The sequence below is a fragment of the Hippocampus guttulatus genome, chromosome 16 (genome assembly GCF_054856545.1).
Source record: "Hippocampus guttulatus isolate MCC_2025c chromosome 16, RoL_Hgut_1.0, whole genome shotgun sequence".
NCBI lineage: Eukaryota > Metazoa > Chordata > Actinopteri > Syngnathiformes > Syngnathidae > Hippocampus > Hippocampus guttulatus.
The window spans coordinates 11,599,890-11,627,874 of NC_141276.1; the positions used below are offsets into that span (position 1 = coordinate 11,599,890).

Genomic DNA, 27,985 nt, shown 5'->3' on the forward strand with positions numbered 1-27,985 from the left:
TATCTCGGCTAACTTTCCAACTTTTGTCCTTTGCTTGTTATTCCCTTTCTTTAATCCCTATACGTGCTTGGTCACTTTTTCTGTTTCTTGGCCATATGTCCATCTATCTGACTAACCCCAGAGCTGCCACAAGTGCCAGATTGCGGGGGCGTCCCTCAGTTGCTGTTGGAGAAGCTGCTCTCGTAAATACCACTACGTCTGCGCCAAAGAGATAGGTAAGAGAACACAGCGGGAGACAAAAAGTTGCCCCCAAAAAGACGGAGACTTCAAAAAAAAAAGAGCTGAGCAGGGGGGGTGGGACGAATACTGGCAGAGGGGAGTGAGACATTGGTGAGAGGAGCGCGATAAACAGGAGATGAGGAAGGGGAGGAAAGAGGACGGTTTAAATGATGGTGGGAGGAGAAGGACGATGAGGTGCTTGAGAGGGAAACACGAGCCGGAGATAGCAAAAGGAAGGGCGGATCCAAATGCTTTAGTCGTTCATTCATTCTGCAACCAAGATGGCCGAATGTGCAGGTTTTAGGTCGGCATGCGTCACAAAAGCTGTCCATCCTTCTCTGCAGCTCATTTATCTATTTTGAATGTGACTTGTGAGCAAACATTTGAGACACAACAATCAGCTGTTTGGAAAATAGTAAACAAATCTTCCCAAAAAAGGCTTCGAGATGTTCTCATGCAGTTTAAATTTGCCGTGAAAGTAAACATAAAATAAGGAAAATTAAATAGCTCTTCTTTAGACTTTAACTCATTCACTCCCAAAGACGTATTTAGATGTCTTTTCAGACGCCACAAATTTAATCCCAGCTCCTCATTTTATATTGACTGTCTGAAAGGGTCTGAAAATGGTTTAAATGTGTGGCGTCTGAAAAGACATCTAAATACGTCTTTGGGAGTGAATGAGTGAATCAGCGGATTCATTTTGATGTTTTCATCAATTTGAGGGTGCTGCCATTTTGTCCTGTATGGTCCTCCACTTTTGACTGATATTGACGTCATTGTGTCGATGGGCTCCCATTACGAATGTCAGAGCTCATCTCTTTTCAGGGTTTGGTCATGTGACATTTGCAATGTAAGCCCGAGGGCACTTGGACGTCAATTTGAATCGATAGCAAGGGGCAGTAGAGGACAAAATGGCCCTGACATTAGTGAAAATGGATGGATTTAGCTATTTCATCGTTTTTCCACACACACAGCATTGACCAGAGGAATAGAAATATGAGACGGTCCATGATTTGTATTTCCACTTCTTTCAATGCCTTATTTATATTTTAGGGTCAAAAGCAATCCATTTTTTATATGTCGCTTTTATGTATTATATTGCACACACTGGACCTGTGTGCGGGCAGCGTGGGATCAGTTCCCACTCAGTGGCGGTGTGAATGTGGCTGTGAACAGTCATTTCTTGCTATATGTGCCTACGACTGACTGGCGACCAATTCAGGGTGTAATCTGCCTTCCGCCAGACTTGAGCTGGGATAGGCTCCAGCAATTCCTCGCGACCCTGTTCATGATAAATAGTGTTGATGGATGGATGGATAGATATATTGCACAGGTCTACCTAATGTTAAGAGACTACGTCATGCTGAGAATATGAAGATTTAAAAGTCTGCCAAGGCACCTGGGGCAGGGGTGACGGGGGTCACAGCATAAGGCCCATTTCCCTCCCGCTGAATGCATCAGCCACACGTGACGGGGCTGCTTCCCTGCAACTCATCCCCTCGCATCCTCTCCTCATTCCTTTCCTCTCCACTTCCTCTGTGCTTCTTTTCCAATCGTGTTGGAAATCACATCTGTTTCAGATGCTAATGCTAAACTTGTTGCTATTGTCGTTCTTATTCCCCCTTTTTTGTCTTTGCTTTCTCCCGAACTATACAGGCTGCACATTCCACGAAGATGACTTCTCCATCAAATGTCCCAAACATGAGGTAAGGAAGACCCCAAAGACAAAGAACACGAATCCACGCGATCCAACATGAGTCATGCGTTTGGGAAAGGCTGGGTTGAGCGGAGGAGAGGCGCTATCAAGCACTCACACAAAAACGTGGTGTGTGTGAATTCGAAAAAGGATGAAGAGGTTGTTGTTCCCACAAGCACACTTGAGCGGACGGCTTCGATTTTTCTCGGCGTGCTCCCCCCCCCTTTCTCGTCTCGTCATTTTGCAGTCTTTTTAGCGCTCCTCATGGAACAAAAGCCAGCTTGCACGACTACGCGTGTACGCCAGTCGGTGGGGGGCTTCTTTTCACTTTTCAAGTGGTCGCTATCTTCTGTGCCCTTGCGGCCCCGGAATCATGTGGCATTCAATTGAGCACATTCGCTGTTATTGTAATGGCTTCAAATAACAACAAGCATCAATGGAAAATGTCAAAGCACTTTTCTCGAGGAGCAGACAGGAAGTGAAAATGAAAGAATGACATCACCGCTGTTGTGGCTGGCTCACAATTTCGGTTTTTGTTCATGGCAAAGGGATTTGATGGGGTTGAGGTCAGAGCTCTCAGGTTGACCCTCATTCATGTGGTGGGAAACTGGAGTACATTTTTTGCAGTGTCAATTTGAAGTGCTGCATTTAAATAAAACGATGGATTCCACCCCCAAAAAAATCATCAGCAGACCTGTTGATTACATTGCTCAACAGGTTTTGACTATTATATTTAATCAGAGATACAAGTAGGGTTTTTTTTCAAATCTGTCCAGCATATCAGGTTTTCATATAAATTACAACGCATGATAAAATCAATATTGCACAAACTTAAAAACAAAAAAAATCTAATCTCCCCAAAAACTCGATATGCCAGAAAAAAAATTCAAGACATTTTTTTAACTCAGCGTCAAAAATATATTTAAGTGCACGTAAAGCCATTTCTGAATAAAATTTGCTGTTGACTAGTGTTATTAAAATGATAGTTAGTTGCACCTCTAAGCCCCTCCGATCAAGTGTCAGATGCCGAAACTTGTCCAACATTTCTCTGGCTCAAACTGACTATGAACCCTAATCTTAGCTTTCAACTCGAAACCTGTGCTGATCTCAAATCCAAAGGGATGCGACATCGCCATCACCAAGGAATCTGTTCGTCACTGCGGTGCTTTACAAAGCTGAATTTCAAAGACAAGCTGACACACGCTGGTGGCAGTAAATGGTTGGATTCCAAATGGCGACCATAAACATCCGCGGCCGCGGGTGAGTTAAATGCTGTGGTTGATAAGCACTTCGCGACATAGCGCACTCTGAGTACCACTTGAGGGAGCCCTCATAACCGCCAGCAAGATGGATGAATGGACGGGTGGCTTTGCTGTCAGCCAGACGTCATCTGCTGGTGTTCTGTCCCTCACTGCAGACTCAAAGAGGAAGGTCAAAGGCAGTGGGGGGGGGGGGGGGGGGTAGAGAAGGAGTGTGAGGCTGACATTCAGCAGAGAGCATCGGTGCATTGAGGCAGCAGCGGCCTCCCCTCCTCCCCCTTCCCTTCCCTTCCATTCCTCCCTCCTTCCTGTTTCTGTTCTCCTCCGCGCGCAGACTGACAGTGATGAAACGCTGGCCCTTGATCAAAACACCCCACCCACCATCACTGCCTGCGACGCGCCTCGCATGCTACACACAAACACACACTTCCCCTTCTCTCGTCTTGTTTCTCTTTCCTTCCCTCGCTCGGCTTATTTGGCGTCTCCTCACCTCCCCCCTGCTGCTTTCGCTCGTTGCGTTCACCTCTCATCCCCGACCAGCTCCTGCCTCCTTTTTTTTTTTTCCATTTTCAGTCATGCCGCTTTCATCCGTCCCCTCCCCTTATCTCCTCACTTCTCCCCCCGCCGTCTCCCTTCACCTCCACTCCCACGTCTGAGCTGCAGAAGGCAGCGGAGTGCGAGGAGGGAAAAGGGAGGGCAAGAAAGAGAGCGGTTTGTTGTTAGCAGGAGGAGGCAGAGCTGTCATCAGTGGAGGGATGCAAGGCTGTGCGTGCGTGCGTGCGTGCGTGCATGCGTGCGTGTGTGTGTGTAGGCCAGTGCTGTGCCAATTTAAGGTGCAAAGCCTAATCAAAGAGCCTAGCACACACACACACACAAACACCCCCCCCTCTTACAAACACCACACCCAAGGGTCGCCTTGTGAACACACACACATAAAGGTGAAATAGCAAAAAAAAAAAAAAACGCAGTTTTCTCCCCCAGCTAAATGACTCATAGTGTGCAAACACAAGGCTCATTAACTGATCACCTATACGCTGGTTGCATATGTAGAGAGGCAGCAAAGACAGAAAACGGCTTGTTTGCGTGGGCGCCAGAGACAAATGGGGACAGTTATATCAGAAGAGGCGACGCAATGAAAGACTGCGGTCAAGCCAGCCTCCACTCGCAAAATTGAAGTCAAGTGAGCCGCCACTGCGATTGCCAGTGCTCTGCATTACGGTAGTGTGCCGCCAGCGAGCGGCGTTGGCCACCTTCAAAATAAAAGAGCCACCACTCATGCATAAACGTCATTTGTTCGGGTTAAAAGAAATTAATATACGTGCAAAATAAGTAATTTCTTGGCTGTCAGAACAAAAAGGCGTTCTCAAGTGGAGATAGAAAATAAAGTCAATGGTAATTACACATCAATTTCATCTGATATGTTGACATTTTCGGCCGTTTTGAAAAAATTCCTAAAAATCGAAAGTTTGTTATCCCGTGAGGGCTGTAGGTCTGGGGATAACTACAGCTCTCCGGCTTTCCAACGTGACACCTCCCGTCCGAATCTGATTATGCATTTGGGAATGAGAAGCCCCTGAAATGTGGCAAGATGACCTGGGTCCCAACAAGTTGATGTGAACATGTTGACATTTTTGACCGTTTTGAAAAAAATCCTAAAAATCAAAAGTTTGTTATCCCGTGAGGGCTGTAGGTCTGGGGATAACTACAGCTCTCCGGCTTTCCAACGTGACACCTCCCGTCCGAATCTGATTATGCATTTGGGAATGAGAAGCCTCTGAAATGTGGCAATATGACAGTGTTGTGTCCAAGGACCGGCAACCCGAGGCCAAGGCCAAGGACTTGACTCGGAGGCCAAGGCCAAGGCCAAGGACTTGGAAATTTTTCCGAGGCAAGGCCAAGGCCAAGGACTTGAGAAATTTTCAGAGGCCAAGGCCAAGGACCAAGGACTTGCCTCCAAGGCCAGGGACCAAGGACTGATTTTGAAGCTGAGGCCTAGCCGAGGACATGTATAAAACAATGCTATCAACCACTTGGCAGGTCTTCATGATTTGCAACACCCCTCCATCATAACTCCTTGCACTCCCTAACGCTTGAATGAAGTGTTTTTATTCAAAGAGTAGAACAGTCAGGGTACGTGTTATTTATACTGAGAAAAACAAAAAAGCATATGATATACATTTATGAATTAATGTTTTAGTACAGTAGTTTCTTAATGTGAAGTAAATCAACACTCAACAGGCATGACATGGCACGGAAGACAAGTTGAGAAATGACTTTGCATAGAAGTCAATCACCGAGTGCAGAAAAAGCGGTAATCTCTGCAGTGATAATTTTACAGTTTACCGGCAGCGAGACCCAGGGACTCACTGATCAGAAAAGTATGAGTCCCATTGTGCATTGAGAGAGTCCCAAATTTCGAATTCTGAAATGATCTACTTATTCAATTGCAGATGATAATAACACAAACAACAACATATACATACAATTATAAACAAATGTTGCAAAAATTTAAATAATTCAGGAGCAGGCCTGAGGATTTTGGCTCTTTGAAGTGAACGATGAGTCGTTTATAGACGAAAAAAACGACCATGTAGAGTAAGGTGTTTTTAGCCCAAAAAAAACGACCATGTATACTACGCCGTTTTTATCCGGAAAAAAAACGACCATGTATAGTAAGGCATTTTTCGACGAAAAAAACGACCATGAATAGTAAGGCGTTTTAACAAAAAAAAAAACGACCATGTATAGTAAGGCGTTTTTAGACGAAAAAAACGACCATGTGTAGTAAGGCGTTTTTCGACGAACAAAACGACCATGAATAGTAAGGCGTTTTTGGCCGAAAAAAAACGACCATGTATAGCACGCCGTTTTTGGCCAAAAAAAACTACCATGTATAGTAAAGCGTTTTTAGCCGAAAAAAACTACCATGTATAGTAAGGCGATTTTGGCCGAAAAAAAAATGACCATGGATAGTAAGGCGTTTTTAGCCGAAAAAAAAGACCCTATATAGCACGGCGTTTTTAGCCGAAAAAAAATGACCATGTATAGTAAGGTGTTTTTAGTCGAAAAAAACGACCATGTATAGCACGGCATTTTTGGCCGAAAAAAAACGACCATGTATAGTAAGGCGATTTTAGCCGAAAAAAAATGACCATGTAGAGTAAGACGATTTTGGCCGAAAAAAAAGACCATGTATAGCACGGCGTTTTTAGCCGAAGAAAAATGACCATGTATAAAATGTATAAAATTCGGCTAAAATAGTAAGGCGTTTTTAGCCGAAAAAAACCACCATGTACTGTATAGTAAGGCGATTTTGGCCGAAAAAACGACCATGTATAGTAAGGCGTTTTTAGCCGAAAAAAACCACCATGTATAGTAAGGCGATTTTGGCCGGAAAAAAAATTACCATGTATAGTAAGGCATTTTTAGCCCCCAAAAAACGACCATGTATTGTAAGGTGTTTTTAGCCCAAAAAAAACGACCATGTATACTACGGCGTTTTTAGCCCCAAAAAACGACCATGTATAGCATTTTTGGCCGAAAAAAAACGACCATGTATAGTAAGGCGTTTTTAGCCAAAAAAAAACCGACCAGGTATAGTAAGGCGTTTTTAGCCGAAAAAAACGACCATGTATAGGAAGGCTTTTTTGGCCGAAAAAAACGGCCATGTTTAGTAAGGCATTTTTGGCCGAAAAAAAAACGACCATGTATATAGTAAGGCGTTTTTAGCCCCAAAAAAACGACCATGTATAGTTAGGCGTTTTTATGGTTATGTTATGTTATGTTATGTTATGTTATGTTATGTTATGTTATGTTATGTTATGTTATGTTATGTTATGTTATGTTATGGTCGTTTTTTTCGGCTAAAAACGCCTTACTATACATGGTCATTTTTTTTCGGCTAAAAACGCCTAACGATACATGGTCGTTTTTTTCGGCTAAAAACGCCTTACGATACATGGTCATTTTTTTCGGCTAAAAACGCCGCGCTATACATGGTCTTTTTTTTCGGCTAAAAACGCCTTCCTATACATGGTCGTTTTTTTTTGCTAAAAACGCCTGACCATACATGGTCATTTTTTTCCGGCCAAAATCGCCTTACTATACATGGTCGTTTTTTTTTGCTAAAAACGCCTGACCATACATGGTCGTTTTTTCGGCCAAAAACGCCATGCTATACATGGTCGTTTTTTTCGGCTAAAAACGCCGTGCTATACATGGTCTTTTTTTTCGGCTAAAAACGCCTTACTATACATGGTCGGTTTTTTGGGCCAAAAACGCAGTGCTATACATGGTCGTTTTTTTCGGCTAAAAACGCCTTACTATACATGGTCGGGTTTTTTTCGGCCAAAAACGCCTTACTATTCATGGTCGTTTTTTTCGTCTAAAAACGCCTTACTATACATGGTCGTTTTTTTCGGCTCAAAACACCTTACTACACATGGTCATTTTTTTCATCTAAAAACGCCTTACTATACATGGTCGTTTTTTTCGGCTAAAAACGCCTTACGATACATGGGGGGTTTTTTCGTTGAAAAACGCCTTACTATACATGGTCGTTTTTTGGGGTTCAAACGCCTTACTATCCATGGTCGTGTTTTTTCCGGCTAAAAACGCCTTACTAAACATGGTCCTCTTTTTTCGGCAAAAAAAGCCTTACTATCCATGGTCGTTTTTTTCGGGTTAAAACGCCTTACTAAACATGGTCGTTTTTTTTCGGCTAAAAACGCCTTACTACAAATGGTCGTTTTTTTCGGCTAAAAACGGCTTACTATATACATGGTAGTTTTTTTCGGCTAAAAACGCCTTACGATACGTGGTCGTTTTTTTCGGCTAAAAACGCCTTACTATACATGGTGGGGGGGTTTTCGGCCAAAAATGCCTTACTGTACATGGTCGTTTTTTGGGGGCTAAAAATGCCTTACTATACATGGTTGAGGGGGGGGGGGGGGGGGTTCGGCTTTCACTTTAAAAAGACGAAATCCTCAGGCCTGCTCCTGAATTATTTAAATTTTTGCAACATTTGTTTATAATTGTATGTATATGTTGTTGTTTGTGTTATTATCATATGCAATTGAATAAGTAGACCATTTCAGAATTCGAAATTTGGAACTCTCTCAATGCATAATGGGACTCATACTTTTCTGATCAGCGAGTCCCTGGGACTCGCTGCCGGTAAACTGTAAAATTATCACTGCAGAGATTACCGCTTTTTCTGCACTCAGTGATTGACTTCTATGCAAAGTCATTTCTCAACTTATCATCCGTGCCATGTCATGTGTAAGCGCCTCTCCGCCGACACATCGGTGCAATTAGTGGGCGTTCCTGCTGGGTCGCTGAATCTCACGCCGACCGCATTTCATGTTTGGCGGATCTGCAAGATGAATGGCAAGCGCGCGCAATTAGCGGCCACTTCATTAGACACACCTGGATAGGGTTGAAGAGACAATCGACGAGCGGACAAGTCGACTTTACTACTCTGCCTCGATGGTTAAAGAGGGACAGTTGACAGTGCTTCATGTTGGGGGGACGAGCTTCACTTCACTTCATGTCAGAAAACTGCGCTCAATCGACAACAAAATGATATCCAGTAATCCCTTGTTTATCGCGGGGGCTACGTTCCAAAAAGAACCAGTGATAAGTGAAATCCGTGAAGTAGTGAACATTATTTTTTTTACAGTTATTATACAATACTTAACAATATGTACAATGAAATCAAAGACCAAAACCTGTTTTCAGGCCCAATTACAAAAAAACAAACGTTTTCAACAAATAACTATAATAGTTTTTGGAAATACTGTATTGTCAACATGCGGCGCCGCCGACGCGTTCTGATTTAAAGGGTTAAAAGCATTTAAAAAACTGCACTAAAAAAATCCGTGAAACAGCGAAGCCGCGGAAAGTGAACCGCGTTAGAGCGAGGGATCACTGTAATAATATTTGAATCTGGCCACTAAGTCTCGATTTTGACACCTGTGCTCCAACCCAAAAATGCTCAAGTCTGTGTGTGCGCCTTGTATTCACGCCCATTTCTGCTCCATCCCTCTACAGGATTTGTAAGATATCTGAGTGGACCACCTCGCAGGAGCAAAGCAAAGATAAATGCTGTCCTAACAGCCAGCTAATCCTATAAAAACGGACAGGATGACGGACAGGCCCTGCTCCCTGAGGCGGCGCTCCGACACCGACAGCAAGCGAGAGCGAGAACTCTGAGAGACAGGAGAGAAAAATGCTCATGGAGAGAGCATCTCCTCAAGGACTCGGGAACGGAATGTGTTCTGGACCCTGCGTTTGGGAGCTGAGGCACTCCGGGAAGGGGGTCTGCTTGAAATGCGAATGTGTGTGTGGCATTCCGATGGGTTGCTATCATATTGCCACACCTGGCGGACAGAGATTGGACAGGCGCATCCATCTGTCCACTTTGTGTGTCGGCCAAAAGAGGTGTGTGTGTGTATACGTGATCTTCCTAAACATCACTCTGCTGTGCATATCTGTACATCTACAACACAAAATGTCAACAATGAGCCACTGGATGTGACACCAAACTGTACATGACGATGCGCTTACACAGGTTCAAAATATCATTGCGGTGTTTTGATGACAGCGACACCTTGAGATACAAGTGATGTAATTTGCGAATGTTTTAAATATCAGCCACTTTTAAGATCGTTGACAAAGCTTAGAAAAAGGCTTCACGCTGTTAATTGCCACTCCAAGTTGTAGTTGACTTCCAAAATAAAAAGAATTACACCTTGTCTAAAGAAAGAACCACGTAGTTTAGCCTGTCAGTCCTCAAGCTTAATGCTCACGCGAAAGACCATCCACATCGTGGTGCGAGAATCTCTTCAGCAAGTGGTTGAACAGTTTGGCAACACCTGCAGGCAGACAATAAAACAGGACTGTCATATTTTTTTACCCTCTGTCAAGAATGACTTCCAGTAGTATTAGTGCTACACAGATGAGCTGAGAGGAGTTGAGATGTTTCAATGAACAGTATAAATGTCTGTCTTATACTGCCTCCAGGTGACCAAAACGGGGACACCAGTAGAAATGCAATGTCCATTAAGGCAAAAAAAAAAAGCTTGTCAAAAATTGTTTTACATTTTAGTCAATTATGTTTTTACTGTCTTTCTATTAAGTATAACATTAGTGAGTGCTAGTTTCCTTATTCAAAAGCACATTACATTTGGGAGGGTGGGGGTTCTTTGAGGAAGCTGGAACTGATTAATGACATTTCCATTCATTTCAATGAGGAAAGACTATTTGAGTGTTTCTAGTTCCATCTTCACGGAGCGAATTCAACTAGTATCTCAAGGCACCACTGTACAACACTCTTATCTTCTGAAGTGTATATTAATATGTATTTACCACACCTTGGCACCATCCTTGGTTGACATCCGATTTTTGTTCTTGGGAAATAGTATAAAAACAAAACAGGTGACCAAAAAAAAAAAAAAAAGGGTACAAATATTCAATAGCTGCCATTGTCTTTACATTGCAAGGCTCCAAGGGTCCAACCGGGGGTTGAGTCGTCTCACCGCATCTCTTCTGTACAGTTCTGAACTCGTATTCCTGTGCTCACGATGTGCGAATCCAGTTTTTGCGAGAACCACGCCACACGTGTGGTCTCCGATGTAGCCTCTGCCACCACGCGTGATGACACGCACAAGGTGTCCGCTATCGCGACAGACCGCGCGACATATTCAAATGCGTTACAAATAAATGAGTGAAGAAAGAAAAAAAAAACACCACGCCAAACATTCAACTTTTATGAAGCTCATTCTTTCATGGTGTATATAAGTATTTGATGCTGTTTAAATGTAAATTGTGCTGTACTAATAATAACTGTGTATAGTATTTCCTAGAGATGTTTATTTTCTATAAAATGGAATATGTTATTGCTTATAAATTATTAAAAGAATCCATTGATGAAGATATGTCCTCTTTTTGGAATGTCACCTGTTAATTTGGAGCATGCTTGTTTTTTTTGTTTTGTTTTGCATTATTTATTTTCATGTTTGAACTCGATGACGCAGCATTGCTTTGTTGGACATGTTTTTGTACCGCCAGTGTTGAAATATACCAGCACCTTTCAAAGCTACCCTTCCTTTTTTTTTTATTTGTCTTTTCTCAAAACGCACCACCTTCAACACGCAGATGAAAATTAAACAAATTAGGCTATTGTTGAGATTTCCATTTAATCGCATCCTTCAATCTGAAACGATTAATCGGACCAACATAAGTGACTTTGAAAAAAGATTTCTAAATTAAGATACTGTGATTTCATTTCAATTATAATAAAGCGTCTGTAAACCTATGTATGTACATTTTGATTTTCAAAACAATAGAATTTATTTTCTGATTTTTTATTAATTTAATTCCCAAGCCTGATTCTTATTTTCCCCCAAACATTTGTGAATGAATACATAAACTTTAAACTATTTTCATACAGAAAACACTCATTCATTCTAAAAACTTGTTTTATTATCGACATGGATCATGGCGATGAAAATTGCAAGGAGCCACAAATATTATCCATGTGTGTGTGTCACCCACAAACATGCATTTCCTGCAACAGAAAAAAAAAACCAAAATCGTTTTTTTTGTTTTGTTTGTTACAGTTTTAAGATGCATCCATGGTCCTAAAAACACTGAAAGACAAAGTGCTCCTCAAATTGAAGCCACAACAAGGAAGAAGTCCTCTTCGGAAGGAAAGTTATGTTGTGTAGCTGCGTGGAGAGAGAGAAAAGAAAAAAAGCAACAAATGCTGCGCTTTATGAAAGGTCAACTGAGTCACCCGCAAAAAATGTCACTTTGATGACTTGCCGACGCTCAATCGCCATGGCAGCGCAGCCTTCCGAGGAAGCATTAAGCGTTTCTTGTATGCCAAATACTGCTGAATCAAAATCCATTATAAATACATTATTAATATTCTATGTACACGTCAAAACAAACACTAGGAAAATCACCTTTTAAAGCCATCGCGTCGTTCGCTCATCTCTTTGAAATCAGCCTGGCGGCGGGGTGGGGGGCCCTAGTGCACGTGGACCAAATATGGTCATTTTCCTCCGGGCAAATAAAAAGAACAAACTCGCTCACTCACTGGCACACAAGCGTTTGGCATTCACACTGCACTGTCCAATGACAATGAGGATGTGATGGCGCCTCTCTGAGGTCAAACTGTGGCACTGCACTGGACTCACACTAGGACAGACATACTGGGAGAAGAACTGCTTCCTATATTCTGCTCATAATCCAAAAATATCACGACCTCATCCAAAAAGTGCCCAGGTGGGGAAATGCAAGTCAGTTTTCAGATGAGAACTTGTGGTTTGTTTTGTGATTTTCAGTTGGTTGGGTGGGGAGGGGAGAATGGGGCCGGGGGGTCTCTTAGCTGTTTGTGACAGTGGTGCCGCTGCCCAGCTTGATGATCATTTGCTGGCAGTCGTGGAGGGTGCGCTTGTCTCCCAGCTTCTCTAGCGTGCGGGCGGCGTCGGCCAGCATCCCCACCCGCTGGCCGGGGGCTGATAGGAAGGACGGGGGGAGGTAGCGGCACGCCAGCATCACCGCTTCCGCCTGCTCGCGCTGGCCCGGGCGCGTCTCGCATTCTTCTGTCACACAAAAAGGCAAGATCCAGCGATAGCCATTGGGAATTCTGAAACACTTGCCGCAGCTACACTATCCACAGCGTGTTCCAAATGATTATCGATGTGTGGCGGAGTCTTCAGATGGCCAAAATGAAGAGTTTTTAGAAAGTCCCCAAAAAGGCGCCAGCTTGCCTTAGCAAACAGCACATCGTTCACGGCATTTGTAGTATTAGCTACAAAAGCTATGATGCTGTACATTCGACTGAATAATGGATTCATTCAATTTCATTTGTCAAGATGATTTTGTGCAGTTTCAATCGTTCTCCGGCAAAAAGAAGGGCTCTCAAACTGAGGACTGGGGTATTGTTGGGATCCACAACTTAAGATACGATAAATGATATATTCATTCATTCATTCATTTTCCGAACCGTTTCATCCTCACTATGGTCGCGGGGGGTGCTGGAGCCCATCCCAGCTGTCTTCGGGCAGTAGGCGGGGGACACCCTGAACCAGTTGCCAGCCAATAGCAGGCAATCCACATAAATGATATATCATTTTTTTTAAATGCATACACCTGTCACTGCATATGGGCACTCGTGGCTAATAAAAGAAACATAACAAAGGAGTTACTCCTCCCTACCTCAACTTTGGGCCAATGAAAAGCTGTGATACGATTGCGATTTTGTGACATCATCGTTTTTTTAATCAGGAAAGCAACACACCTGTCTTGGTTCCGGGTGTGGCTCTGCGTCGCAACGAGCGGTCCAGGAGCTGATGCGTGCGCGTGGGACTGGCCCCCGCCATCAGCCTGGCTGTGGCCTCGTGAAGGAACAACTGGAGAAGGGACAAGAGAACGCAGCAAAATGAGTCAAGTAACGGTGACTCAGACTGAATGTTCAGCTTTGCCAGCAGCGCTGCTACCAAACACTTAAAACACTTAAACTTAAATAGTGTGAGTGTGCGTGCGTGCAAGCGAGCGTGACCAGACAGCTCAGCAAAAAAACTACACTTTTACACAATCTGTCCTCAAACATCATGTGAACTCGCCCTTGAAGGAACATTACTTAAAACCCTCAGGTCAGGGCGACTTGTTTGTACGCCGCTGTCAGAATACTGAAATATGTGTTAATTATTGGCCCAAATGGCTTTTAATTCAAGGTGTCGAATTATCTTGTTAATTGCGAATAATTAATTACAATCCTATTCAGCACATCAATACAAAGCACCGAGTCGCGAGTGCAGCCACTGCTAACTTTAGCATCAAAAGCGTTAGCAATATAGCGAGCCATAGCAAACTCTTCGGCAAACTAAACTCGAGAACACCCCACGCACGAGGCATAGTTGATGTGTCCTCTGTAGCCTACTGGAAGTGATTGATGTTTATTTCAGCACTTTATTTTGTAATGATGAACTGTGTTATTTCTTAAGTGCTAATTTACAGCACTGTCATTTAAGGGTCTCTTATTTATTTTTTATTACTCGAAGCAAATTCAGTGTTCAGTACTTTTATTGCTCAGAAAAGTCTTCTTACTGTTTTTGATATGTTAACCTAAACACTTTTTATGGACTTGATGTTCTATTTTATTTTTATTTTGTAATTATTTGGGGATTTACAAAAAAAAAAAAAAAAAACAACATTGACATTCCCCTGTGGTCGAAACTAAAGGTTGCAGGTAGGACTTGGGACTCATCTCAAACACCGCAGAAGGTAAATGGCTAAGACTGCATCTGTTCAAGCCTGTTTAAGACTTTATAATGCCACTTTTTTTTGTGATGTCAATATTTTGATCTGCCTCAATAACGTATTGAATTTAAAATGAAAATAGGGGTTTTCTCAGCAATTTTTAGATAAGATTAAAATATTGATTAATTAGATCAATGAATTACAGATCTTAATTAATTAATCTCACTTTTTTTTTTAAATCGCTTGACAGCACTACTTTTAATCCAGCCAGCAGAAAATGTTGCAGGGGTGTGCAGTAAATGGTATAAATGTGGCATACGGTATAGTTTTGGACTCTATCAATGACAGAAGGGGTGTTCACACGGCACACATTTGCTCCGGCGCTGCACCGATGTATTTTGTTGCGATATATTTTACACCGCAGCAAATTTTGTGGAGCGTTCACACGTACAAAGCCGCTGAGCGTGTCAGCACCGGCACAGCGTCGGTGCAGCCCCATTTGGGTTCACACGGCAGTTTCTGCAGCGGAGCAAAACGACAGAAAACAAATGAGCTGTCGTGTTGGTTCTTTTTAAAACGTACGTGTATACACAACTCAAGCGACTAGTGGACAGGCACGTCCTTCTCCTTCTCGGTCTCCGTGCCTTCTGCTCGAGAGTGACCGCCCCCGAAAACGTAAATCAACGATGACTTCAATGACACTCAGAAAAGCAAACACGTAATGCGCCAAACAGAAAATCAAGAGAGGAAATCACAAAATAAATTATATGGGGGGCGGGGGGTTGTGAACACACAACAAATGAACAAACTACACAAACAACTCTGAGACAGTCCAGTCTCCTACAAAAGGAAAGATGTTACCAGCCAAGTCTTGTGTCGTTATTAAACAAACACATGACGGAAGTCCGACAGAGCACGAAAGCAACGCATTCTCGCCGTACGTAAACTCTTCACAAGCATTTGCTCTGGAGCAAATTTAACCCAGTTGCGTTCACACGTGCAAATTTACATTGGTCCTGCTTCGCAAACGAGCATTTGCTCTGGAGCAAATTTTTAAACCACCTCCCTGAGGTGAATCAAATTTGGTCCAGTGTAAGCTGTTTTCCGGGGCTACGCCGGCGCTAATTTGCACGTGTGAATGCTCTACTGGGGCAGCCCCGGCGTAGCACCGGACCAAATCTTGCCGTGTGAACACCCCTATAATTGTACTGTTTTGAAGTCAATCAATCCAGTATTTTATTTTGGCGAATCACATATGCTAACAACCAAAGAAATTAAGGTAAAGTAAACCCAAGAGCACTTGGACATACTCTTCGCATGGCGGGTCTGAAACTCTGTGCCAGCTTGCGTAAGGAGCTGAGGTCCTGCTGAAAGCCTTGGAGCTCGGGCGGGGAGGCCTGGTGGAGCCCCGCGGAGGCTGCGCCGGGACCCACCGGGCCGAGTCCAGCCGCACTGGCCCCCTGCTGCTGCTGAAGATGCCACACGTTGGTCCTCATCACCAACAGCAAGTCACACAGCAGCAACTGTACCACCTGCAGAGAAAATGTGCACGGATTGGCAAAAATGAACCTACTCCCCGAAGACAGCTGGGATAGGCTCCAGCACGCGCGCGACCCTCGTAAGGATGAAGTGGTTCCGCTAAAGGATACATGGAATCTGCATGCAAACATGCTGACGTGGCTGACCACTTCCTTTCACACCGAAGCATTACAGTAATGCAATTGTAAACAAACCACATCTATCTAACCTAACTTTTTTACTGTCCAGTTGACGTCACTTCCGGAAAGCACCAGATAATGAATTCTCCCAACAAGACACCTACCCATACGCTCATTAATTATATGGTTGAATTCTTCTTCCACAAATGCAATATTAATCAGAGCACCTTGTTTGGGCTAGTACTGGTACATCCAATGTTTTCTTGCTTTAAAAAAATGTGCGGGTTGAGTTCCTCTGAGGTGATTGGCTGTTGGAAGCTCAGCTCTGTGTTGCACTGCAGGAACATTGCACTTAGCGTACACACATGCAATGCAACTACAATGCACCACAGCTCAGGCCAAAAAAAAAATAACTGTATTCTGTGCACCAGTTGCTGCGCACGTGTGTGACTTTCCGATAAGGACCGTAGGGTGTGTGCTTGTGTGTGTGTGTGTGTGTGTGTGTGTGTGTGTGTGTGTGTGTGATGATGCATTTGTCCAGGCAATTTCCCGTGTTTACAACTTAATGCACGGCCATGTGCGGGCGCATCTGTCACCGAGTATTTGCGTGCGTGCTTGAGCATGTTTTATACTTTTAAGACAGATGCCATTGCACACACGCAGAGTGCCCTCTCGGGAGTGATAAGCAACAACTTTCATGGGAAACAAATTTGCACGCTTGTAAGTGTGTGTACCTTGTCTAAACTGGAGCTGTGGGAGTGCGGACCCGGGTTGAGGCTGTCTCGGAGCAGGGCGCTGGCCTTGTCGCTGTGGCTCAGACTCAACTGCCAGTTTTCAGGCTTGGACAGCAGAGCCCGCACCGCTCGGAAGGTGTTGAGACAAGCCTTGGGCAGCAGGCTCCTGACAGTGTGAGAGGAGGCGCGCACACACACATACAAAACGCAGGTCAGTGTGGGCGATGGCGGCGACGTGGGACCGAGGGAGACGTGACACAACCCACTCACTCCACGTTCTGCAGCGTGCGCGGCAAATGCTCGACAGTTGGGTACAACCTCTCCGCGGCCGCGTCGTCCCCTTGGAGCCAGTTGATGATCACCACGGCGACTGAGGACCACCATTTTGAGTGGGGGTCGCAGCCTAGAAGACAGGACAGAAAATGGTTCTTTTTTTTTTGGGGAATAATTTTTGGAAAATGAACAATTTTAAAAATATATTTAATTTAGCATGTTATTGACTACTAAAAAAACGGAAACATCTTACACCTATGTTATGGTACTAGGATTTTTAGCATGTTAAAAAACATGAAATGAGAAATAATATTTTAAAAAACCTAACGTGACATCTCGTTCGGGCAATTCATTTGAAAAAGAAAAACACCTGAAGCAAACACTTAAAAATAATCTTACACATATGCTTTAAATGTTTCAGCGTGCAATGACAGATTTTCAATTGGACTTGACCTATGACTCCATCGCAAAACACTCATTTCTGTCTGGTGGAGGCTTTCATTTGTTCATTTGGACTCTGTGTCACTGCTCAAAGGTGAAATTCTTCAGGTGTCGCAAAATTGCTATTTGGAACTGTTGATAAGTGACACCTTGACTAACAAATAATCTCGGAGCAAGATGCCGCCACCACCGGCGTGCTTCACCGTGACGACGGCGAAAGGTCCGACATTGGAGTCACTCACCGCCCAGGGTGGAATTTAATATGCACGACAGCGGCGACACACATCTGCTGTCTGTGTTTGACCTCTGAATCAATCTGTCAGAGCCCTCCGGTAAACTTACAACATGATGAGACCAGAGACCATTTTGACGACTCGGTTATGAGAGCAAAGTACTTCATTTAGACGCGGGGCCAACACGCGCCGGATGCCGACACCAAGTCAGTGCCAAGAAGAGTCTGCCATTAAAATCCCCGCCGTGCCGTCCATCCCTCCCCCTGCTCAAGGTGATCACTGATTTGACAGGCCCGAAGATAGATGAAGCAATCCAGCAGATGACTCCCATTTGGCCCGCCAGCCTTCCCTGAGCCCCCCTCATTTTTTCCCCCCCTCAGATGAGCGATCAGCAAGTACAGAGTGAAACTGTGGGAGGGTGAAAATCAGTCCGCTCAATCGCCCAAATGTGAAAATCAACGTTATCTCTCGCCTTCTACTGGGAATATTAAGGCGAAATGGAAGCGGCGGGCAGGTCGTGACAGACAGCAGGAAGCAAGAGTGAAGAAGAAGAGGGGAATTATTTTTTTGAACAGTGAAGCTAGAAACTTTGGCATTACATGGTAAAAGCGCCGTTTTGTTTATGACAATAAAAATGTATTTCCCATCCATCTATTTTCTCGAAAGCTTCTCGGGTTTCACAACATATCGAAAAACTATCTCCATTGCCAATAATGGTTTCTTTGGTCCGGCAATAAACAATTATTTTCTTGTAAAATACAACTCCTGGGCAAAATAATTTTTGAAAAATGTAGTCCTTTGCTGCCATCTTGTGGCACCAACAGGCAAAGTTAACTTGCGGAATTTCACTATTCACGGCTAGGTTCGGTCTGTATCTTCGCGCCGACAGCAGTATAGTGTTCTTGCTATTCGTCTTATTATTTGTAGTAGTTGCAGGAGAAGTCATTTACCCGTCACAGTGGCCATGTTGGAACCGATAGCAAAGGACTGGGACGTGGCACCAGCTGCGTCAGAGGCGCTAATCAGCAGCTGCAGATACTCCAGAGCATCCGCATACTCTCTGAAGACAGATATGAACAATGAAGTCAAACATAAAAAAATTAAAAGCATGAAATCGGTCACAAACAAACGCACGTCAGATCATCGGTTGTACATGTGTGTATTTTTATGCATGGAAAGAAGAGTGGAAAATGACTTTTTCTGCACTGTAGATGTTGCCGAAATGGAAATCTAAAACAGCCTTTTTTTTAGCTAGGTAGGTTCAATGACAGTACTTTTTTAAAAATAACTTTATCTGAATAATATTTGCCATATTCTCCAGTGGACATTTTCTGTCATTTATATTCAACAAGAAGACAGTCCATTAGGCCCACTTGCACAAAAACATACCTGTATGGACAAAATATCAATACCAAAACAAATTATTACCTTTGTAAATGCATGTAAATTGATGCAGCTCTTGTAATCGATTATGATTTATTGATATGAGCATGTTGTGGCTGCTTGTATACTTTTTTTCATAAACCACACAGGATATCGTGAGTGTATAAAAAGCTGGTCCAAGTGCTTTGCTCACCCCTCGCCCTGACTGGTGCTTTTCTCTCCTTTTGGCTGGGCGACACAGTAAAGAGCCTTTTCCAGCAAGTGTTCTCTGAAGGCTTGCGTCACCTGAGCCAGAGGGTCCACTGCAAAGAGTGTCAACAAACCATTTGCATGAGATACCACTTTGCATATTATAAACAGAAAACATTGCATGTTGGTAGGACCTTGCAATTTGGCCTTCAAGTACCCCCCAAAAAATACTATGTACCTCACATGCATATTTTGGATTGGCATTGTTGTTTATTAATGTAACATTAATAACTTGATTCATGGGTGGGATTTTTTTTTTATGTAATAGCCACACCCCCATTTTAAATGTTCAAAATGTAATAACGGGATGGCTCATGTCGATTGTGAAAGACAAAAATCCATTCATCACCCATCCCTCTATGCAAATCACGTCTCTTCTTACCAGTGTTGCCTGCCTGACTGTAGATGCTCTCTTTCGGGATGCTGCGAATGGCCCAGTCCCCGTCCACAAAGAAGCGGTGGCCGAGAGGGTGACAGAGCCACTGCATGGCTGGAGGCACGCTGCCGCTAGATGACAGGCACGCCTGACGTGCACTGCTAAGGAATACGCGCTGAATAAAAACACAAAAAAAACAAATGGATTACCCCACGGCAACCATTTCTCGACAGCTTTTGACACTAATAGCCAATCAATCGTGCTTTGGTTTGTGTTGTTCAGTTTGTACTAATCCCTAAGAAATCCTGACTACTCCACTTTAAAAACTGTAAGGTACACAAAATGTGACAAGCAACCTGGCGAAAAATATTTGCTGACATTAGCGTGACTTAAACGAATGAGCGCCGACTAAAGGGCACTCACAGAGGTGAAGTGCAGGATCCTTGGCAGGCTGGCTTTGACTCGGAGCGCCGCAGACACGTACACCTCAGCCAGCGAAGCGACAGGCAGACATGAGCCGGCGCACTCTGCCAGGTTCACCGCGCTGAGAGCCATGTGCACGGCTGAAAGGTGGCTACCATTCAGCTTACCTACATGTCAAGTTACAAGGCAGGAGAATCAAAATTGCAATCTGTTTCCTTCAAGTTGAGAAACGCGCCCTTAAAGGGGAAGTCACCCTGTATTCGAGAGCCAACCTGTCATGTGCAGCTGGTGCAAGCGGTGATAAACCAGCGCAGCATCTCGGCTGCTCTTGCAAGCATCCTCCTGCAGGGGGCGGTCAGATCGCAGTCCACCCGCCCGGGCAGCCAGCCAGCGGCCCACCCAGAGGCGCTGAAGGCAGAATCTGAGCAAGGACCACAGCGAGGCACAGGCCATGTCAAGCTGGGAGGTGGGTAAGGGACGTCCCAGAGCTTTGAGACAAGTCCAAAGGTTCTGACTGGCCTGGGCAAAATCCCCCTGTGAAACACAAGACAGAATTAATAAACAATACAAGGCCACCAACTGCGGGTCTGGCGTGGAAATATTTCTCACAGTCACAACCTTATGACAGGATTATTTTGAAGTATCAAGAAAGCCATTTCATCTCCTTCAGCGATACATACTCTTGCCAGGTCCAGATCAGCCTGCTTGCGGTGCCTCCAGAACAAGATGGATGATCCAGAATGAGGTCTGGTTACGGGCTCTCCATAGACCAGAAGGCGGATCAGAACTCCCGACACCAAGATGCCGTTCAGAAGCCACACCAAAATTGTTGGTAGCATCCAGTCCATCCAGCCCCATGAGTCCGCTGCAAAGAACATTCCCGTAAATAGCCAGACACCAAGCTTAGTGCAATGTAAGACATGTCCGGTTTGCCTTATTTCCTCCACATTAATTTACTCTATTTTTCAATTCATCGCCACTGTTGGTGGCCCACGGTGTCCAAAATACAATGCAGGAATCTATTTACTTTTTGTTTACTATTCACAAAATTCGACCGTTACAAGCAGCTTGTGATTGATCAAAGTGTTTTTCCATGTTAAATTTACTACAAAGAGTGTAAAGAGAGAAAAGATCAAATGGCTGCAGTTGAATAGTCCCTTGAAATATCGTTATAGTCATCGTCTCCTTCTCTTACCCGCAATGTCCAAGCCCAGAACGGTCCTGCCTGCGTGATGGGGGGCGACGGCCGCGCTGCTCGCTGTGCTGCTGCCGGATGAGCAGAGCAGGTTGGCCAAGGGGTTGAGGGAGAGGAAGAGGAAGGTGAAAGCGCACAGCGCCATGCGAGAACGGTCCAGCATGCCGCCGGCGCTGCTGCCTGTCGCCGATGGGTCCAGCATGCCCACGTTTGGCTGGTGCACACAAGAAGACAAAGAGGCGTTCAAGTTAAAAAAAAAAAAGCAAAACAACTATTTAAAAAGTGCAGAAAGTTTAGTTGTGACTTTCATAACTCTGTCACGAGGCTACTTAATAAAAGGCTGAGAGTGTGTCTGCAACTGAGGCGCTCCTTGCCCACATGCCAGGGCATTACACTAGTTCCATTTTTTTTTTTCCACTTCAGTTGAGCGTTGGGGTATCTAAAGCCCACGTTAACTTTTGGCTCGTAAACTTGCAAGGTACTACCAGAGAGCGTCACCGTACCTTGGTATCCTCTCCCATCGGGCTGTCGGGTTCCGAATCACTCCCGCAATGCGAGAAGGGTGAAGGCGAGCCCACGTCCGACGCTGGCGGTGTGGGCAACTCGGTCTTCAAGTCAGCCGGGCCGTCCACCTCCATGGCAACAAGGTCCTTGAGAGACTCTGCAGTAAAGATGAGGGCAAAATGAGAAGTTCAAGGGGCAATCAGGCGCAGGGAGGTAAAAGCGTCCGCCTTATGAAGAAGGCCTTGTCACTCGGAGTTCGTTATAAAAAGGTCAACTGCTATAAATTGCAGAGAAACAAGAAAAGAATCTCGTGCAGGGAAAGGGCAAGACGAGTGCATACTGTTTTTCTGAGCCGCCATTTTCAATGCCAAGTTTTCCTGTTTGAGCTTCTGATTGGATTGCTGCAGGAAACGGATGACGTCGATGGCTTTCCTCAACACAGCTGACTTATTGAGCTACGACACACAAAAGAAGAAGACATTTTTTTTAAACGATACCGACAATTAACGTCAGTCAGAGAGGTTGTTCTCCCCTTGTTTCTCCTCCAGAATCCAGTCACATCCGACTGCGGACGACCACACATCCCTTTTAAAATCTATACTACATTAAACAAGGGATAAAACGATTATTGTGAATATACTGTAACGATAACATCAAACAAATCAATACTGTTGGGTCATAGCACGGCATTTTCCAGCTCGCTTGACTTCTTGTTGGGAGTATTTTTTTTTTAACTCAACAAGGAATATTTGTCTCAACGTTTTAATCAGCTCAGGCAAAGTTTTAGGATACCTTCATTTAAAAAATAAAATAAATAAAACTAATTGGGATGCACTGAAGACCCATTACATGTAATGAAAATGTGTTTTCCTTTCAATCAAATACACTGTTATCAAAATCAGAACCCTTTCTTGAACGTGCCATAGGTTTCATACAAATAGCACTCTTTCCGCAACATTAAAAGCCCAATTTTTTTCAAATGTTTCTCTAATAATCTTGCCACACATTTTACTTACATGTAGCCTGTAACACAACGCTTTTCCAACCTCTGGGTTGGGAAACGACCACTCTACCACCGAGCCATGCCGCCCCCAAATAACTTTCATCGTCCTTTTTATGCAGTATAATATGCAGTTGGTGTGTGGTAGAGCATTTTTTTTAATCAAGTACACAGACGTACAATATTGGCACCTTGACTAATACGCATCCATACTGCATATGACAGAAACGGAAAATCCAGATGCAATGTCTTTATTTGTCAGAGGGATGTGACCGTTTATACATTTTTTTTATTGGCCAAGTATCTGATAACGATGTCCCAAATAAACTCTTATCAGATATCTTAAGTCTTACCGCGGCTTTAAATGTAACCGGTAAAGTTGAGACGGTAACACGGATGAGGTAACCCACCTTGGCTTCAGTGCCTGCGACCAAGTCTTTGAGCTCGATGATTTTGTCGTTGATAGACGAGCGGTAGCGCTTCTCAATGGCGTTGTGGGCCGTGCGCTTCTCCCCCTTGGCGGGCAAAAATCCCGATTTGCAGTTGTTGATGATGCGGTTGATTGGCAGCTTCTCTGCATCCACCATGACTGGCACAGTCGTCAGGAAGGTGCCGCCGCCCACAAACGCCTTGGAATACACAGAGCGGACTTTATATTTGTGACGTTAACATCTTGAGACTTCTATGCTAAGAAAGCAGTACTAAACGGATAACATTTCAATCATGTAGGTTAGCTTAACGTAGCGATTCCCGACCACTTTGAATTTTTTTTTTTAATGAAAGACAGCGAGCAGTGCATGTGCTGTCACAAAACCAAAATGCTGACTTTGTCTTTGATACCATGCCTGCATAAGATAAGAAAAGATAAGAAAACCTTTATCAGTCTCGCAATGGAGAAATTCCCAATTCACAGCAGCAAAGTTATGAAAGCAGCCACTCTCGCGGCGCCATTTTGAAGTCAAAATAACACAACACAACACATAGGACACAGACAGTCGTGCAATCTTCACCACTTTTCTGCATACACTTTGTTGTCTGAAGCAGTTATAGATGAGAGAGGATCAAAGTGTCCCTTCACCAGTGGATCAGAGATGTCATGCTGAAAATGTGGACACGTCTGCTACAAGGTAAGTTAGAGTACGAGAATACTGTTACTGAAGTAGTCTATCATCTGTCACTGGTACTCAAAACATGTGCTATCGTGCAAGATATTACGGCACTTTTCTAGCACTGGTATGTATACTTTGCAAGCCTACTATGTGCCTAGTTGGCTCCATAAATGTTGTGAATTTTTTTTACCTGCAGTGACGCACTCTGAACTGGTGTGGTAGTAGTGGCCAGCGATGTGGGCGAGGCCACGGTGGTGACCATGCAGGGGTCATGCTTCAGCGTGGTCAGCAACAGAGACTCAGCTTTGATAAACTGGGGTTGCAGTAACACCTGAGAAACATATTTATGATGATCTTTTTCCACGTGTCCACTCTAACAACAAGTGGCAATCGTTTCAAGTGTTGTGTATGCTTACAGGTACTTGTTGGACATGGGGTGTGAGCGTCGCAGCGGGCGGGCTTCCTGTCGTGGCCAGCAAAGGAGAGGTGGCGGTCAATCCTTGGAGCGGAGTCTGAATCGCCACTGGCTGAACCTTGGGAGGCGAGGAGGATAAGGTGGCCACCGGGTGGCTCACGCTGCCGGGGCTGCTGGCTGAAAATGTGCAAGGTGCGCCACAATCAGCAAGCGTATCCCAGCAGATGGGCGCCAGTTAATGGGTACATGTTTGTGGACCACTAGGTAAACTGTTATCTGCAATAAGGATGTGATAACAGCATTCAATGTGTCACCTCTGTTGTCTTATCAACTTGACACAGTACTTTGCAGTTTGATGCGTGGCTGATCGTGTCAGTGTGGAACTGCAAACTATCAAGCTCATGGATATTTATTGCCACCATGCAATGACAGCTAACATTAGAAATATAATTTAGATTTGAGCATTGAAAGCGATTTACAAGTCCAGCAGGAACATAGCCAAGGGGTCATTCCGTGCCAAATGACAACCCCCCCTCCCCCAAAAAAAAGACAATGTAACCAAGCGGATTTTGATTTTAATGGAACTTGCTGTACTTAGTGATAGTGATGGCACAACACTAAGTCTCAAATTTTAGGTCATTCAATTTTTTTTCATATAATGTAACCTCTTACATGTTCTCTAAAGCAAATTGATGTTTCAGAGATGTTAGGGTTTTTTTTATTATAGAGTCTTGTTTTCTAATTTAAAAAATATTTATTTTTTTTTCTTGATTTTATTGCGGTGGCTGGATTAATGGCATTTCCTTTAATTTCAATGGGGGAAGACTGTAGGACTTGAAATGCAAGTGTAGCCATGGTAAGTGAAGGAACCTGCATTGCACGAAACTATAACATAAATCACAAAGAATTAACCGTAAAGATAAATCATCACAGTATGAACCTATGTAGCTGTTCTGTCCTCTGTTCGGAGTCTGGTTCTGAAGTTGCATCTGCATCTGGTTTGGAGGCTCGGGGGGAGTTTGAGGCGGTGAAGGGGAGGTGAAGAGTTTTGGAGGGCTGCTGCTGAATGCAGGGTTTGGAACCGGTGATCCATGAGGTGAAGCTCCTGAGGCAGGAGCAGTCTGGCCCACAACAGGTTGGGGCGGTTCCACTTTGGGCGGTGTGACAGTGTGAGCCTGTTGCAGGGACGCCGGCTGCTGTCGTGGGGTGGGGATGGAAACCTGGGCCAGCGGGGACTGCTGAAAGGTGCTAGGCTGGAAGGCCTTATCTGGGGTGGATGAGCTGCGGGTGATGGGAGGGCCCAGGAGCGCATCCAGGTGGGGGCTGCTACTTAAGATGGAGGAGGAAGAACAAGACGTGGATGGAGGTGCAGTTGTGGTGGGCAGGGTGGTGGGCGACGTGACGGCCTGGGGAAGACAAGGAAGTTCCATATTGGTGGTGGGTCCTCCTGTGTATGGAGGGTTATCAAAGAGGTCTCCAAGTTCTCCTTCCTGGTGGATGAGGAGCTTGAGCATGTCTGAAAATCAAAAGCATGATTATAATTGAAAGATGGACTGAAAATAATACCAGTGTATTACATTGACACTTACAACAATAAATATAAGAACTACAGACAGAACATTTGACAATTTTACATTACTTTGCCGTTAAGTATTTGCTTAACTTTACAACAGAGCAAAAAAATTGCAAAAATCTGCTCATTTTCTCCCACTACAGCAATTTATTCCATTAAATGTACAAAATAAGGCTGCCAAAGTAAAAGCATTCATATCTGGTGTCCTAAAATGAATGATGTCTTCATCAAGCAACAAAATATTTGTCATAAAGCAAAACAAAAATGTGTAATTTGATAAGTGCATTTGAGAATCAAGGCGATTCAACAAACCTATTCTGAATTTGAGCAAACTAGGTCATAATTCTTTATTCATATCAAAATGAGGAATGCTTGAACTGTATTTGACAGTTCTAATTTGCATAAGTGGGGCATCGGTTTAAGAAGAAACTATTCCGCTAACATATTTTTAATGTCTCTCAATATGAAATCTTCCATCACGATAATTGATGATAATAACAGATCATTGTTGAGTTTTATTTGCGTGCAAGCAAGCCAGCCGGCTTGGGTGCTTCTTAAAACTGCAATCGCGTTTTGCATGAGGCGATCGCTCTTGACCAATCACAGCGCATCTCGGCCAAGACAGGAAAGGGTATAACAGAGAGGTTACTATCGGTCACATGGAGGGTGGAAACACCGTCTCAGGTCTACAGAGTGACGTAATTTTTTTATTTAGCCATAAAAATATCACGTTTCCCAATAATATAAAAAGGTCTACATCTGGGATTGATATTCAAGTGTTTAGAATTAGATATATATTTGAATGACGGCCAAGCGAATATGGGTTAGCCGTTTTACAAAGCAGCGACTACACAATAACGCGCTGAGCCACTAAACAAACGAACAAAAAGTGTGAGCCGGTGAAGGTTTGGCAAGTATCACTTTTTGTGTTTAATGGACTTCCGTGCAATTACGGTCAAATGAGGCTCCGTGACCCCGCCAGGAGGAAACGAACGCTAGTAACCTCCGTCTGGAAAACTCGCTGGGGGCGGGGCGCCGTCACGAGCACGGTAGCCATGCTCTCTCAAAAAAAACATTTCGCCAATCCTTACATGATATATTCCACAAATTAATCATGCTTTTCTACGCATTTTCTAAATGACACAATCACTGAAAACCACTCCGAAAAGTACATGTATCGCGTGTATGGTTCATCCCATTAGCTCGCTGTAACAAAGCTACACTGAGTCCTAATGTAAACGCTTCATCATGTTCTTTATTAACGTTTGTTTTTTGATAAAAACAAATTGGACGTACCTGAAACACTTACTGAGAGCGTTATTTTAAGAGGTTGGCTGATATGCTGATGATGCTATTAGTAAGCGTTGACTGTTTTTGTTTGTGAAAATACAATATTCTTACCGTCAATGTCGCTGAGAAGGGCTGTGTCAATCTCGCTGGGGTCATTGAGTGACAATGTCGGATCCAGATTATCCAACGAAGGATCGTCAAACGACAAGCTGTTCATCTTTGCTGGTGTGTTTTTACGATATTCCAGTGTAAAATAAAACGATGCTGGAGGGGTGTCGGGGGTAAAATCTCCCAACCGCGAATACTCGTCAGATTCTCGGGTAGCTACATTTGTCAACGTGTACCCAAACGCGGTGGAGGATAACTTTTTGTTCCTTTCCGCCAACTAGCTGGCCGGTGCAAACCCCATGATGGCTCAGGGAAACTTGTCAAACCAAACACTGATCCCATTCACCACATCGCGTTTAGCCAAATTCGCCCGCCTCACTTGATGATAACGGACAGGTAATCCAACCAATCATAAGCACAGCAGCCAAATCCCTTCCGTATTTAGCCTGCCCCCCGCTGGTTGTTACCAGTGTTTTGTGACAAAACGTGGAGGCAAAGAGACGACCGCTTTACAGAAGAGTAAGTATATTGCCACGATGATGTCATTAATAAATTACATACAGAATCTAAACTCAA

The 27,985-nt window shown here is 44.0% G+C and overlaps 2 protein-coding genes across 4 annotated transcripts in view; one reads left to right on the forward strand and one right to left on the reverse strand.

Annotated features, from left to right (window-relative positions):
- Positions 1 to 11,275, forward strand: part of rai1 (retinoic acid induced 1) — a 62,638-nt gene extending 51,363 nt beyond the window's left edge. Inside the window, exons 3-5 of the mRNA XM_086133559.1 lie at positions 122 to 215; positions 1,876 to 1,925; positions 9,226 to 11,275. Coding sequence (XP_085989685.1) covers positions 122 to 215; positions 1,876 to 1,925; positions 9,226 to 9,234 — 153 coding nt within the window. The 3' untranslated portion in view covers positions 9,235 to 11,275. The remainder of the gene's footprint in view (positions 1 to 121; positions 216 to 1,875; positions 1,926 to 9,225) is intronic.
- A 361-nt stretch (positions 11,276 to 11,636) lies between these two features.
- On the reverse strand, positions 11,637 to 27,755 carry srebf1 (sterol regulatory element binding transcription factor 1). Of its 3 annotated transcripts, XR_015103178.1 has the most exons (20): positions 27,413 to 27,755; positions 25,379 to 25,954; positions 24,440 to 24,615; positions 24,214 to 24,354; positions 23,325 to 23,543; positions 22,255 to 22,369; positions 21,914 to 22,071; positions 21,411 to 21,624; positions 20,896 to 21,080; positions 20,488 to 20,749; positions 20,216 to 20,382; positions 19,799 to 19,967; positions 19,361 to 19,469; positions 18,735 to 18,844; positions 17,108 to 17,240; positions 16,838 to 17,003; positions 15,756 to 15,977; positions 13,484 to 13,595; positions 12,144 to 12,785; positions 11,637 to 12,067 (listed from the first exon to the last, which is right to left on the reverse strand). XR_015103178.1 is itself a non-coding variant. In XM_086132667.1 (19 exons), exons 1-19 carry the CDS (start codon positions 27,516 to 27,518, stop codon positions 12,565 to 12,567), a joined length of 3,558 nt encoding a protein of 1,185 aa, XP_085988793.1. In that variant the 5' UTR covers positions 27,519 to 27,755; the 3' UTR covers positions 11,637 to 12,564. The 3 variants fall into 3 exon arrangements, 2 of the variants coding, with proteins under 2 accessions (XP_085988793.1, XP_085988792.1); XM_086132667.1 differs by having other exon boundaries at positions 11,637 to 12,782; XM_086132666.1 differs by having other exon boundaries at positions 11,637 to 12,785.
- Positions 27,756 to 27,985: the final 230 nt, after the last annotated feature.

Coding starts and splice junctions, on each gene's coding strand:
- srebf1 (XM_086132666.1), bottom strand. CDS start 27,518: ATGAACAGCTTGTCGTTTGACGATCCTTCGTTGGATAATCTGGATCCG. Junction 21,625..21,913: donor CGATGGGAGAGGATACCAAG/GTACGGTGACGC, acceptor TGTGTGCACCAG/CCAAACGTGGGCATGCTGGA. Junction 12,786..13,483: donor CACACCCGGAACCAAGACAG/GTGTGTTGCTTT, acceptor TTTGTGTGACAG/AAGAATGCGAGACGCGCCCG.